The sequence below is a fragment of the Camellia sinensis genome, chromosome 2, assembly GCF_055761805.1.
Source record: "Camellia sinensis isolate YWXY chromosome 2, ASM5576180v1, whole genome shotgun sequence".
Lineage (NCBI taxonomy): Eukaryota > Viridiplantae > Streptophyta > Magnoliopsida > Ericales > Theaceae > Camellia > Camellia sinensis.
Window position 1 is genome coordinate 199172610 of NC_138962.1, and position 13910 is coordinate 199186519.

At 34.8% G+C, this 13910-nt stretch overlaps 1 protein-coding gene across 7 annotated transcripts; it reads right to left on the minus strand.

Annotated features, from left to right (window-relative positions):
• Window positions 1-3275: 3275 nt before the first annotated feature.
• Window positions 3276-13131, minus strand: LOC114285011 (protein STRUBBELIG-RECEPTOR FAMILY 6). Of its 7 annotated transcripts, none has more exons than XR_014362276.1 (7): window positions 12752-13131; window positions 11440-11545; window positions 9021-11309; window positions 4135-4206; window positions 3973-4028; window positions 3825-3890; window positions 3276-3733 (listed from the first exon to the last, which is right to left on the minus strand). XR_014362276.1 is itself a non-coding variant. In XM_082916558.1 (6 exons), exons 2-6 carry the CDS (start codon window positions 11526-11528, stop codon window positions 3334-3336), a joined length of 696 nt encoding a protein of 231 aa, XP_082772684.1. In that variant the 5' UTR covers window positions 11529-11545; window positions 12752-13080; the 3' UTR covers window positions 3276-3333. The 7 variants fall into 7 exon arrangements, 1 of the variants encoding a protein (XP_082772684.1); XR_014362277.1 differs by having other exon boundaries at window positions 9021-10976; window positions 12752-13125; XR_014362278.1 differs by having other exon boundaries at window positions 9021-9105; window positions 12752-13073.
• Window positions 13132-13910: the final 779 nt, after the last annotated feature.

A 13910-nucleotide genomic window follows, 5' to 3' on the forward strand; every position in this document is an offset into this window, starting at 1 on the left:
TCCTCCATGTGGTCTATTTTCTTTGCAGAAATGATCATGTTTTTGTATATTTCAAGGTTTGCTAGATCACAAATTGGGCTACATAGTATATGATAATATATGAGTTATTTACACGGACATCTCTAAATTATTAGAAAATATTAATTTTATTTTGATTTTATTAGTTTCTTCTCTATGTACAGAAAAGCATTAGCTAATGCATTACTTTTGTCCATTCTCTCTCTTCGGAAAACTCTTCAACTTATATTCTCATACGCATTTTCATTTCAGTAGAAATTAACTTCAAATTTTGTGGATTGGGGCATAGATACATACAAAGAAGATTTGAGATCAATTGGTGGAGCCAACTTGCTCTGGTTGAGTCATCCTCCATGTTTGTTGGTGGAATTGAGGTAATGGTTTAAATCGATGTTTTTGTTTATCATCGTTTCTGTTTCTGGTTTATTGTTTATTGTTTGGTGGTTGCCTATTTTGTGGTTCATGGTTTATTGTTTGGTGGTTGCCTAATTAGAACTATGGCAGAAATTATTGGTTTATTTATTTATTTTTTTTAAAAAAAAAATTTGTCAAATGATGTTTTTATTGTGTGCAAAGGGTTTGAAGAGAACAATGACAATAATCAACACTGATTGTTTCTCTTTTTGATTATTTGTTTTTATTGACTGATTAATAACACATTTTGTATAATAGTTAGTATAGAGTATATTCTGTGGATTGGGGCATAGATACATGCAAAAAAGATTTTAGATCAAGTGATGGAGCTAACTTGCTCTGGTTGAGTCATCCTCCATGTGGTTTGTTTTGTTTGCAGAAATGATCATGTAAATTTACCTTAGATTTTGTATACTCCAAGGTTTGCTAGATCACAAATTGGGCTACATAGTATATGATAATTGGGCTACATAGTCTTGGGTGTAAGACTCTTAAAACAGATAACTGTTTTTGTAAAAAAAACATGTCAATAACAATAAAAAGAGGAAAAGTGGTATACTTTGGATCAGGATAAGAGATCAAAACAAGCCTCAAATCCAAAGATTTCTATCACCATTTCTTGAAGAAGGTTTTTGAAAATGTATAAAATGTGTGTGAGATACATTTCAATTCAATGGCTAAGATTAATTCCAAGTTTATATCAAAGGTTCAGATGAATAGATCTCCCGCCCAAGACTTCTCTCCACCTACCCACGTCTGCCTCCCCACCTTCCCTCTCTATCTCTCTCTCCCTCTCCCTCTCCCTCTCTGTTCTTGAATACATCTCTCTTTCACAGATATATCTCTCTCTTCCTCCTATCTCTTTCATACGCTACTCTCTCTTCTCTTGCGATGACCACCGACCACCTCTCCTCTCCCTCGCCGGAGACCCAAACTCGAACCCTCTATTCCTGTCTTCCTCCCTTCATCTCCTGCTCCTTCATCTCCTGCTCCTTCATCCCCCTTCCCCATTTTAGGCCTTTGTTTTGCAACAAACCCATACCTTTTTCGATTCAGTGAGAGGAGAGAAAGAGGAGGGCATCGTTGTCCCGCCCCACCGACGCCGACGCCCTACCCCGCCATCCTCGACAAGAAGGTTTGAAACACATGAGGTAAATCTAACTAAATCTAGATTTAGTTTATTAGATTTCTACATTCAGTTTATTAGATTTCTTAGACATGGACTTCTTATGCTACTACTATTATCAGATTCAATCTACTACTATTATCTTTTAATTACTATTATCTTGATTAGGAATCTAATAAATCAGATTGGATTTCTTATGCTACTACGCTAGATTGGATTTCTTGGATTCACGGTTCAGTAATTAAAAGATTTCTTAGATTCCTAACCTGATTTATTAGATTCACAACTCCAAGACATGGATTTCTTATGCTACTACTATTATCTTTTAATTTATAGATTCTGTATAGTTCATTCCGCAGTTTACTTCCCTTGCCTGGGAAGTGGGTTCAATCTGTGACTACTATTATTATGGCTTATCATGATAGTAGCATAATAAGCTGTGGAATGATAGTGGGTTCAATCTGTGGAATGATAATAGTGGGTTCAATCTGTGACTACTATAATAGTAGTAGCTAAAACAGAGCATAATAATAGTAGCATCAAAGAAGATAGAGAGCATAAAAAATGGCTTATCAAAGATTCATGACTACAACCAATTTGAATCATAATAATAAAATTTATAAATTCTTCATTGATCAATTAAGGCCGAAATACAATTGATGTGTATAGTTCATTCCACAATTTACTTCCCTTGCCTGCAGTTCTAGAGGCTAGAGAGCATCAGCTTGATTATCACTTTTGAAAGTGCTTTATGTTAGAGCCCTGTTTTGACCTCAATTATACATTAACTCAAGTATCACTTAGATTGTTCTGATTGCCAAACTTTTGATTGTGCTTTATGACAAATTTTTTTCTTCTGATCTTAGTTTAAAACAGTTTGTCCTAATTTCTGTACTGACTTTTTTTTTTTTTTTGAACAAGGTGTACTGACAATACCACGTGGTACCCTTCCTGCATATAACAATTTTTCCTATTGGAGGGGAAAAAATTGGGTACAAATAGGTTATCACGTGGCATGGCCATGTGCTGTCCCACATCAATCACCAACTATTACTTTCCATATTGTTAAGCAAAACACCAACATAAATATGATAGACCCCACAATATAAATCAATCACATTCAAGACACCGTCTAACAACTTTTAGTGTACACATGATTCTTCCAACATATTGTTGTTTCTTTTTTTCTTTTTCTTTTTTCCTTCTAGAATGACAAAGCACTTTTGTCATGTGCCCAATCATGAAATTCTGTCATTAATCCTTCCAATGGTATTAGTTAAACTTTCAACAACTATTGGTGGACATCAACAATCTACTTTCTAACAATAAGCGGCCTAGGCATATGACCATGAACTTGATCCTGAAGAAGGTATCTAACAATACCCATGACCACGAAATGGAGGATGGCCTAAGTAGATTGGGGTCAATGAGGGTGTGAGTGAGCATGCGACTTTGGAGTGGATAGATTCAGATCAAGAATGGAACATTTAAAAGACAAAATGGCTTAGAAAGTAGGAGGGTATTAAAAGATAGCTTAATCAGTATTATAAATGGCATCATACTTTTAGGACATTTATACCTTGATATGAACATCTAGAACAATGTACAACTGAATAATTCAGAAGCAAAAACTGATGTTATAATATGTGTAAAGACTTTAAAAAGGAATAAGTTGCTATCATTAAATTTCCAAACAATTGGAAGACATTTCAAACACTGAACCTAAAGTTAATTATGATATTAAATAAATAGAAAGAACTTTTGATATAAACAAATTAATAAAAAGAACTAACCAAAGAAGGTCTCAGCCTTCCTTTCTTTCTTTCTTTTAATCGGGAAAAGGACATACCTTTATCTGTGCTAACAGGGAGACTTCCTGAAGAAGTTCTAGCAGCAGTGGGTTCCTTCCTTTTACCCTTTCGGAGGCAAAACACAATCACAAGCATTGCAAAGAAGACCACCAACGAAGAACCTAGAGCTATGCCTATAATCAGACTAGCTGCTAGTGCCTTTTTATTTCCATTGTCTGGATTGGACGATTGACCACCAGATCCCTGTGGTGAATCTGCCCCTGGAGGAGAATGATTTCGATTATTATGTGGTCTACCTGGGGGAGGCGAGGTATATGGTGGTGAAGGAGGAGCAGGACCATTATCAAATGAATTTCCGTCATATCTGTTTATTTAAAATGCTAGATTAGACATATTGGAGAAGTTCTAAAATATAACACAAACAGGAATGATATTATATTGCATGCATCACTTACATAATTTTAGGGATAGAAATAAGCTCTCTTGGTATCCACCCGCTGAAATGGTTGTTTGCAACATTTCTATGGAAAATTCAAGGCATGAGAATAATAGGGCCGGTGAGAAATATAAAATTCAAGGCCTAGAGTTAGGGAATGAACTTACAAATCTGTCAAAGGTAAATTAGCCAGAACATTAAGAGAACCAGTTAATTGGTTGTTCTGCACATGATTGCCAAAAATCAAGAAACCAGCGGAAGTTCAAAAAAACTGAACTGAACCCCAAAAATAAAATATCAACTATAAATTAGCACTTCATTACACTCACAGAGTAGAAATATTGGTCAATGCAATAAATGAACTGGGAAGATCACTGGTAAAGTTGTTGAAAGAGAGATCCCTACAATGCAATACATAAACATTAATTTAATTTTAAAAAAAAACTAAGGAGATATTTTGTTGGTAGTATATATCAGAAATTGGAACTGCTCTTCATAGGGTACACACAACTGACATTCACCCACATAGGAAGAAATCATGACTAAAAATTGTAAATGTCAATCTTATATTGTTCGTTTTGTTTTTTCATAAATCAGATTTGCAGTCTGTAAGTAAAACTTTCATGGGGTCCCCCAAGTTATTTCGTCCATTAAAAATAGCAAGTTATTGTGGTTTACATTAAGATTTTACAATTTTGTAAATCTTTTCTTTCCTTTCTTTTTTTGGTTCTAATAAAAGTTAATTGAAAAAAACTACTTCACAACTTTTATTTTTTTTAAAAGTGGAGTTTGATCATGAGTCTATATTTATTCCATTTACTTGATTTTTTATGCAAATGATGTATTCAACGAATCCTATAATATAAATCATTCAATTCATGAAAATATGATCCGAACAAATCTTTAGAGTATGACACTAACACCCATCCCAAATCCACACCTAGAAACCAATATAACTATGTATAACACATTTAATTATCTAATACACACAAATTAAAGTCAGTACACCTTGTTCAAAAAAAAAAAAAAAAGTCAGTACAGAAATTAGGACAAACTGTTTTAAACTAAGATCAGAAGAAAAAAAATTGTCATAAAGCACAATCAAAAGTTTGGCAATCAGAACAATCTAAGTGATACTTGAGTTAATGTATAATTGAGGTCAAAACAGGGCTCTAACATAAAGCACTTTCAAAAGTGATAATCAAGCTGATGCTCTCTAGCCTCTAGAACTGCAGGCAAGGGAAGTAAATTGTGGAATGAACTATACACATCAATTGTATTTCGGCCTTAATTGATCAATGAAGAATTTATAAATTTTATTATTATGATTCAAATTGGTTGTAGTCATGAATCTTTGATAAGCCATTTTTTATGCTCTCTATCTTCTTTGATGCTACTATTATTATGCTCTGTTTTAGCTACTACTATTATAGTAGTCACAGATTGAACCCACTATTATCATTCCACAGATTGAACCCACTATCATTCCACAGCTTATTATGCTACTATCATGATAAGCCATAATAATAGTAGTCACAGATTGAACCCACTTCCCAGGCAAGGGAAGTAAACTGCGGAATGAACTATACAGAATCTATAAATTAAAAGATAATAGTAGTAGCATAAGAAATCCATGTCTTGGAGTTGTGAATCTAATAAATCAGGTTAGGAATCTAAGAAATCTTTTAATTACTGAACCGTGAATCCAAGAAATCCAATCTAGCGTAGTAGCATAAGAAATCCAATCTGATTTATTAGATTCCTAATCAAGATAATAGTAATTATGTAACGCCCTCAAAACAGTAACATTAAACCCATCAAATAAGACATTCATTGACATATGAGATAACCACTTTCTTTATTACAACAGAGTTTCATTACAAAAGTATTACATGTTAACAACAAAAGCAAATGCCCTATTGGCTTACAGCTTTCCAAGTTAACACTTGGTTACAACAAAAGAGTACTAACTCATACACATTAAGCCCTTGGCCTGAATTTACATGTAATACATCAAAAACTAAAACGACAAAAGTATGTCCGCCTCTAGCCTCCCAAGCTATGTCCTTGGAGGTGGCATGCTACCTGCACCTGAAAATGATATTCCCATATAGGGTGAGCCACAGCCCAGTAGAAATACACTAAACCAACTATGAACAATGACTAAAATATTAGCAATTGATAGATGGCCAACACTGATACATTCACATAAATCACATATTTATGTCATACGACTAATGAGTCCAAGTTACTTTTCATTTTCCCCTTTTCGACGGATAGGCATATAAGCACTAGCCACATTCTCAACAGATATGTATAACAACAATATCCACATTCACAGATAAGCAAATAAGCTATATCCACATTCTACACCAGATATGTATATCAACAATATCCACAGATAAGCATATAAGCTATATCCACACTTCACAAAGATAAGCATATGAGCTCTATCTTCACTTTACTAGACAAGCATATGAGCTGTATCTACGGAGTTCATCCCCTATCTTCTCCCAACACTATCCGGTTTAGAGGTACATCCCCTATCTTCCCCTAAACCGCGGAGTACATCCCCCATCTCCTCCTCTACACATAACGTATACAAACACATTGGTTCTATATACAATCACTCAATACATACAGTTAATGTATTCTATCAACCGTCAAATTCCATGACACATTCCATTGATTAGTTTCCGTTTGCCTAATCATCATGCATTGTCTACAACAATCACGACTATCCTCCACCGATAGCCCAAAGCAGTTATTTCTAAACAGAAAATAAATGCACAATGGATATTCAATCAACATTTCATTTCCTCATTTCTCACAATTAATTATCCCAATTAATCAAACAATGTAATTAGGTCGTTATCCATAATTACCATTTCAACCCTTAGGTCCCATTTTCATCAATGATTCAATATTTATTCCATTTCTCTATGCCAAACATGCATCTAGGTTAATTATGAATAAAACCCCAACTTTTGTAAAATTGGACAAAAGCCCCAAACTTTCACAAAATTACCAAACCAACCCCAACATCTCAAAATACTAAAATTTAAAGACAAAATCCATAAAGAGAAGTAGGATATCCCTACCTCGAAGTTTGAGCTAAAAAGGAGATGAAGACTCGAAGATCAACATGTTCCAAATCCCAACTTTTTCAAATTAAAACAAAGCTCTCAACGCCCTCTATCTTTTTAACAAAGGCCCTAGGCTAGATTCACACTCTAGGGAGATCAATTCTTAGAACGAGTGTAAGTTTAGAGAGAGAGGGTCTCGGATCTAGGGTTTGATCAAAAAAGAAAGTGAAAAAGTGATGTTCAAAAATGCTACTGTCCGCTGATATAAAACACGCTCGCTCGAGCGAAGACTTCGTCGCTCGAGCGACCAGACACAGAAAACTCTCGCTCGAGCCAAGAAGTTCTCGCTCGAGCCAAAAACTCAGAAGTGCGCTCGAGCGAAAGAATGCTCGCTCGAGCCAACAACTCAAACCCTCAGGTCTGCAACCAGAAGCACGCTCGAGCAACAAACCTCTCGCTCGAGCGAAGAACAAACCAGACCGCTCGAGCCAAGAAAAGCTCGCTCGATCCAAGAAATACAACTCTCAGGTCCAGAACCAGACGCCATCGCTCGCTCGAGCGAAGCCACTCTGGCTCGACCCACCAGACACGAACTCAACTCTCGCTCGAGCGACAAACTCCTCGCTCGAGCGAAGGTCCAAAAATCTGGGCAGCAATACTAGGCTCCCAAACACAACCAACCTGTAACAAACCTGCCCAACACATCCTATAACTCAATAAACAAAGTAAAGAGGATGCAAACTAGATAATAAACAACTACCAACATCCACGGACACATGTCCAGATCACTGTACAACAAGGGTAAACCCGGGATCGCTATAAATTAAAAGATAATAGTAGTAGATTGAATCTGATAATAGTAGTAGCATAAGAAGTCCATGTCTAAGAAATCTAATAAACTGAATGTAGAAATCTAATAAACTGAATCTAGATTTACCTCATGTGTTTCGAACCTTCTTGTCGAGGATGGCGGGGTAGGGCGTCGGCGTCGGTGGGGCGGGACAACGATGCCCTCATCTTTCTCTCCTCTCACTGAATCGAAAAAGGTATGGGTTTGTTGCAAAACAAAGGCCTAAAATGGGGAAGGGGGATGAAGGAGCAGGAGATGAAGGAGCAGGAGATGAAGGGAGGAAGACAGGAATAGAGGGTTCGAGTTTGGGTCTCCGGCGAGGGAGATGAGAGGTGGTCGGTGGTCATCGCAAGAGAAGAGAGAGTAGCGTATGAAAGAGATAGGAGGAAGAGAGAGATATATCTGTGAAAGAGAGATGTATTCAAGAACAGAGAGGGAGAGGGAGAGGGAGAGAGAGATAGAGAGGGAAGGTGGGGAGGCAGACGTGGGTAGGTGGAGAGAAGTCTTGGGCGGGAGATCTATTCATCTGAACCTTTGATATAAACTTGGAATTAATCTTAGCCATTGAATTGAGATGTATCTCACACACATTTTATACATTTTCAAAAACCTTCTTCAAGAAATGGTGATAGAAATCTTTGGATTTGAGGCTTGTTTTGATCTCTTATCCTAATCCAAAGTATATCACTTTTCCTCTTTTTATTGTTATTGACATGTTTTTTTTACAAAAACAGTTATCTGTTTTAAGAGTCTTACACCCAAGACTATGTAGCCCAATTATCATATACTATGTAGCCCAATTTGTGATCTAGCAAACCTTGGAGTATACAAAATCTAAGGTAAATTTACATGATCATTTCTGCAAACAAAACAAACCACATGGAGGATGACTCAACCAGAGCAAGTTAGCTCCATCACTTGATCTAAAATCTTTTTTGCATGTATCTATGCCCCAATCCACAGAATATACTCTATACTAACTATTATACAAAATGTGTTATTAATCAGTCAATAAAAACAAATAATCAAAAAGAGAAACAATCAATGTTGATTATTGTCATTGTTCTCTTCAAACCCTTTGCACACAATAAAAACATCATTTGACAAGTTTTTTTTTTAAAAAAAAATAAATAAATAAACCAATAATTTCTGCCATAGTTCTAATTAGGCAACCACCAAACAATAAACCATGAACCACAAAATAGGCAACCACCAAACAATAAACAATAAACCAGAAACAGAAACGATGATAAACAAAAACATCGATTTAAACCATTACCTCAATTCCACCAACAAACATGGAGGATGACTCAACCAGAGCAAGTTGGCTCCACCAATTGATCTCAAATCTTCTTTGTATGTATCTATGCCCCAATCCACAAAATTTGAAGTTAATTTCTACTGAAATGAAAATGCGTATGAGAATATAAGTTGAAGAGTTTTCCGAAGAGAGAGAATGGACAAAAGTAATGCATTAGCTAATGCTTTTCTGTACATAGAGAAGAAACTAATAAAATCAAAATAAAATTAATATTTTCTAATAATTTAGAGATGTCCGTGTAAATAACTCATATATTATCATATACTATGTAGCCCAATTTGTGATCTAGCAAACCTTGAAATATACAAAAACATGATCATTTCTGCAAACAAAACAGACCACATGGAGGATGACTCAACCAAAGCAAGTTGGCTCTACCACTTGATCTAAAATCTTCTTTGTATGTATCTGTGCCCCAATCCACAGAATATAATCTATACTAACTATTATACAAAATGTGTTATTAATCAGTCAATAAAAACAAATAATTAAAAAGAGAAACAATCAGTGTTCATTGTTCTCTTCAAACCCTTTGCACACAATAAAAACATCATTTGACAAATTTTTTTTTAAAAAAATAAAAATAAATAAACCAATAATTTCTGCCATAGTTCTAATTAGGCAACCACCAAACAATAAACCATGAACCACAAAATAGGCAACCACCCAACAATAAACCAGAAACAGAAACGATGATAAACAAAAACATCGATTTAAACCATTACCTCAATTCCACCAACAAACATCGATTTACTTGAAGCATAAAGAAGCATTGAGAGAGAGAGAGAGAGAGAGAGAGAGAGGGGTACCGGAGAGCTCCCATGGGGGTTCGAAGCAGAGAGAGAAAAAGAAGACAGCGGCGTCAATGTAGAATTTGAGGAAGTTGATGATGATGACGGTGGTTGTGGTGGTGGAAACCCTAGCCTTCGGTGACCCAATCAAAGCACAGTGTCGCAATTCACAATAGGAAACCCTACCTTGCGAGTGGGAGGGATGCGACTGGAAGCCATTGAGAGAGAAGGGGGGGAGAGGCAGAAATCGAGCTCAAGAGGGAGGGTAGGAAAGAAGAACAGAGAGGGAGAGAGAGAGACAAAGAGGGAATGGGAGGAGACGTGTAACAGAGAGGGAGAGATAGAGAGAGAGAGAGAGAGAGAGAGAGAGAGATAAAGAGGGAATGGGGAAGGAGACATGGGTAGGTGGGAGAGGGAGAGAGTGTTTGAGCGGGAAGAAAATTGATGTCAACCGTGAGATATTAATTAGGATTGATCTGAGCCCTTAAAATGAAATATATCTCTGATATTAATTAGAAAATATTGTTCTAATGCTATGTCCTACGAAAACTAAGATATTGAAACCATAATAGAAATATAAAATTAGAATAAATAACACAAAGAACAAAGAGATTATCATTATGTTTAGGGACCAAGTTTAAAACATTAACCATCTTTTAGAAAGAGTTGTCTCAATTTACGGGTAATACTACATTTTCTCCTAGCAAAGGAACAATAAGGAGGATGTACTCCTAGTAGTACTTGATCTACCCACTTGGAGTAAATGATCTTTGACAAAATCCTAGAATCCAAAAATCGACTCAACAAAAGCAACTAACTTCAAGCAACTGACTCCGTCCTATTGTCAAGCTGCCAATTGGCAGCATAAATATTATATTTAGTACAACTCTCTACATGAGAATCCCAAAATCATAAAGAAATAACAAACATCACATGAAATAAAATGATCAAATTAGAGATTAAAATCCCTCATTTATATATGTAATGACAAATTAGATTGATAGTGCGTATGGTTGGAAATGGAGAGTTGAAAAAAAAAGGAAACAAAAATAGAAATTACTATAGAACTTATCTTAGCTTAGCGTCATCGGTTGATCTCACTCCACTTGTCTGCACACATACACTATCACACAATGGTTTCTCTTTTTAATAGACAATAGCATTGTCAAATGAGAAAAAATAACAACGAAAATGAGTAAGCTTAACAATGTATCAATCGGGGACCCGATTACCATGGGTCCATTACCGCCATGGGTCCTCTCAATTATTGTAACTAATGCTTTCCTTTCAGCAAAACCAACTAAAATTTGAGTGTGAGAGTGCAATCTAACAAACAATCAAAGTAAAATACCTTTTCGGAGTCTAGTTGAAGATTGACAATGGTTGAGTACCAAGTAGGCATCACTCTAAGCCAATCTACTACCACCGATTGGTACCAAAATGTATTGATTCCAGACTTAAAAAAATAAAAACAAAAACAAAAAGAAGAAGAAGAAGCTACCAAAAGGAACAGTTAAGAAACAACATCACTACTCTAGAAGTGATAAAGAAAAGAACATGATCATAGCCTCATATTAGATACTAACCTTATTGAATACCCAAATTTCACCATTAACAGTTGATTTTGGTACACCATGTCCATTATAATGGAAGAGAACTCTATCAGAATTGGCATTCAAGCTCATAATGTGCCTACTTACATGTCATGAAGAATAAGTTAAAACATTATTTGATATTAAATTTATACATAGAAATAATAATAAAAAAATCTCACTTTGAGTTGTCACCGTTTATATTGGAAGAAGTAAAATGACATAAATACTTTCATAACATTAAACCTTTACTCATGAGAAATTAAATGCACAACCAATTTGACAACCGGTGCCACAACTTGAAAAGCAAATTAAACAAAGAATAAAAAGACACATGTTATGTAGTCAATTGTAGACCACAAAAAATTCAACAGGTCAAAGTAGATACACCCATACAACAGACATTTCAAACTAATATCATAAATTAAAACCCATTTCATAAATCAAAAGCTTTTCAAAACCATAGGAAATCAACACCCATTTCAAAAATCAACACCCATTTCCCATTAAAGAATCAAACCCATTTCATAAATCAAAACCATGTCAGAAATCAAACTGAACACAAAAAATTCATTTCTGAAATCAAAACTCATTTAAAAAATGAAACCCATTTCATGAAACAAAACTTATTTCAAAAATTAAAACTAATTTCTCATTTCAAAATCAAACCCATGTCAGAAGCTAAACTATAAATAGAAATCCACACAATGACCAACCTAACCAAACACCCACAGACATCAAAAAGGTTTATGGTTTAAACACCAATGCACAATTCACAAAAATAAATGATCTGAGATTCAACAAAATGAAAAAATTTCCAAAATCCAGATTTGAAAAAAATAACCAGATTAAAAAATATTTAGATTCAACTTTACAAACTCATAAAAGTATCTAGATTCAAGTAATCAGAAACAACCAAACCCACAAAAATATCATGAATTGCAAAGGTTGAAAGTTCTAGATTCAAGCACAAACCAAAAAAAAACCCCAATTTTAATTCATATTTCCAGCCACTTTCCTTTTCTCTCCACAAATCACTCTCCAAATCCAAGATTCAAGCACAAACCAAAAAAAAAAATCCAATTTTAATTTTTCACTACCTTCAATTTCTAAAACTCCCAAAACTTTTGCATAAATACACATATGTAAACAAAAAAAAAAATCCTAAATACACAATCCCCACAATACATATCTATCAATATGTATACCAAACAATCAAAATACACAAGCAGACATTCAAATACCCTATGAGAGATTGATCTGATTCAGTGGGGGAAAAAACTAAGAACTTAACTAATTAAAATACCTGTTTGGGATCTCTTTGAATATTGACAACGACGGAGTATCGATCTCTCTAGAGACGGTGGTGGTCCAACGAAATCTTTCCTTTTGCAATGGCTCCTTTCGAAATCTCTCCTATGGGCTGAAAAGGTTGTGTCGATTGTGGTGGAATATGGAGTTTGGTCTGCCAATGTTGATGAAGATTGAGATGGCAGAAAGGGGGAGGAAGGAAAAGAGAAAGAAGAAACGAATTGGAGAGAGAGAATGAAAGAGTATTGACTGAATCAGAGCGAGGGAGGAAGAAGAAACGAATAGGGATTATGATTGAGGTATAGAGAGAGAGAGAGAGAGAGAGAGAGAGAGAGATTTTCTTCGATTTACAAAGAGTGGGTGGGAAATGAAGAAATCTCAACCGTTGAAGTTTAGATGGGACAATCTGATCCATTGATATAAAATGTATCTCTTAGACATTTTATGACATTTTCAAAAACCCTTGTGCCATATTATATAGATATATTCTATATTTTAAATTATGTCCTAGGTGTACGAATTTGTTTTTAACTTGTCATTTAGACAACAAAATTCGAGGTTGAGGAATTTCTCACAAAAAATTCCATTTTAAATCAATGAATTGTACTTTTTGATAATAAGAAAATTGATTTCAATTATATATACTAAGCAGTAGAGCTTATTACATTAAAATATGGTTTAATCCAATAGTAGAAAAACAATCCAAATTATATATTGATCATGTTTATTGTATATACATATATATATATATATATTAACAATAATAGAATTGCGATGGTGAGAATTTTAACTGAATTTAACTCCGAATGACTGTGACCAGTCTTCAAATTTCCATCAATAAATTTAAAGCGTGCAAACTTGAGTTTAACAACATCACCAACCTTGCAATTAACGGAAAAGATAGGTGCATAGACTTCATACACAAAAATATATTTAAGTAGTATTTGGATAAAAAATTTGACGATTATTTTTTTTTTCTTTTTAAATCTTATTCAAAATCATGATTCAAACACAATAATGTGTGATTAACAGAGATTAAACCTTTGTACGTGAAAATATACATCTTAAATAAATTTGACCTTTATGCTCTGGATATTTTATTCTGGTAATTGAGACGGGGTTTAACATCTTTGCTATTAGGGAACCTTTGGATA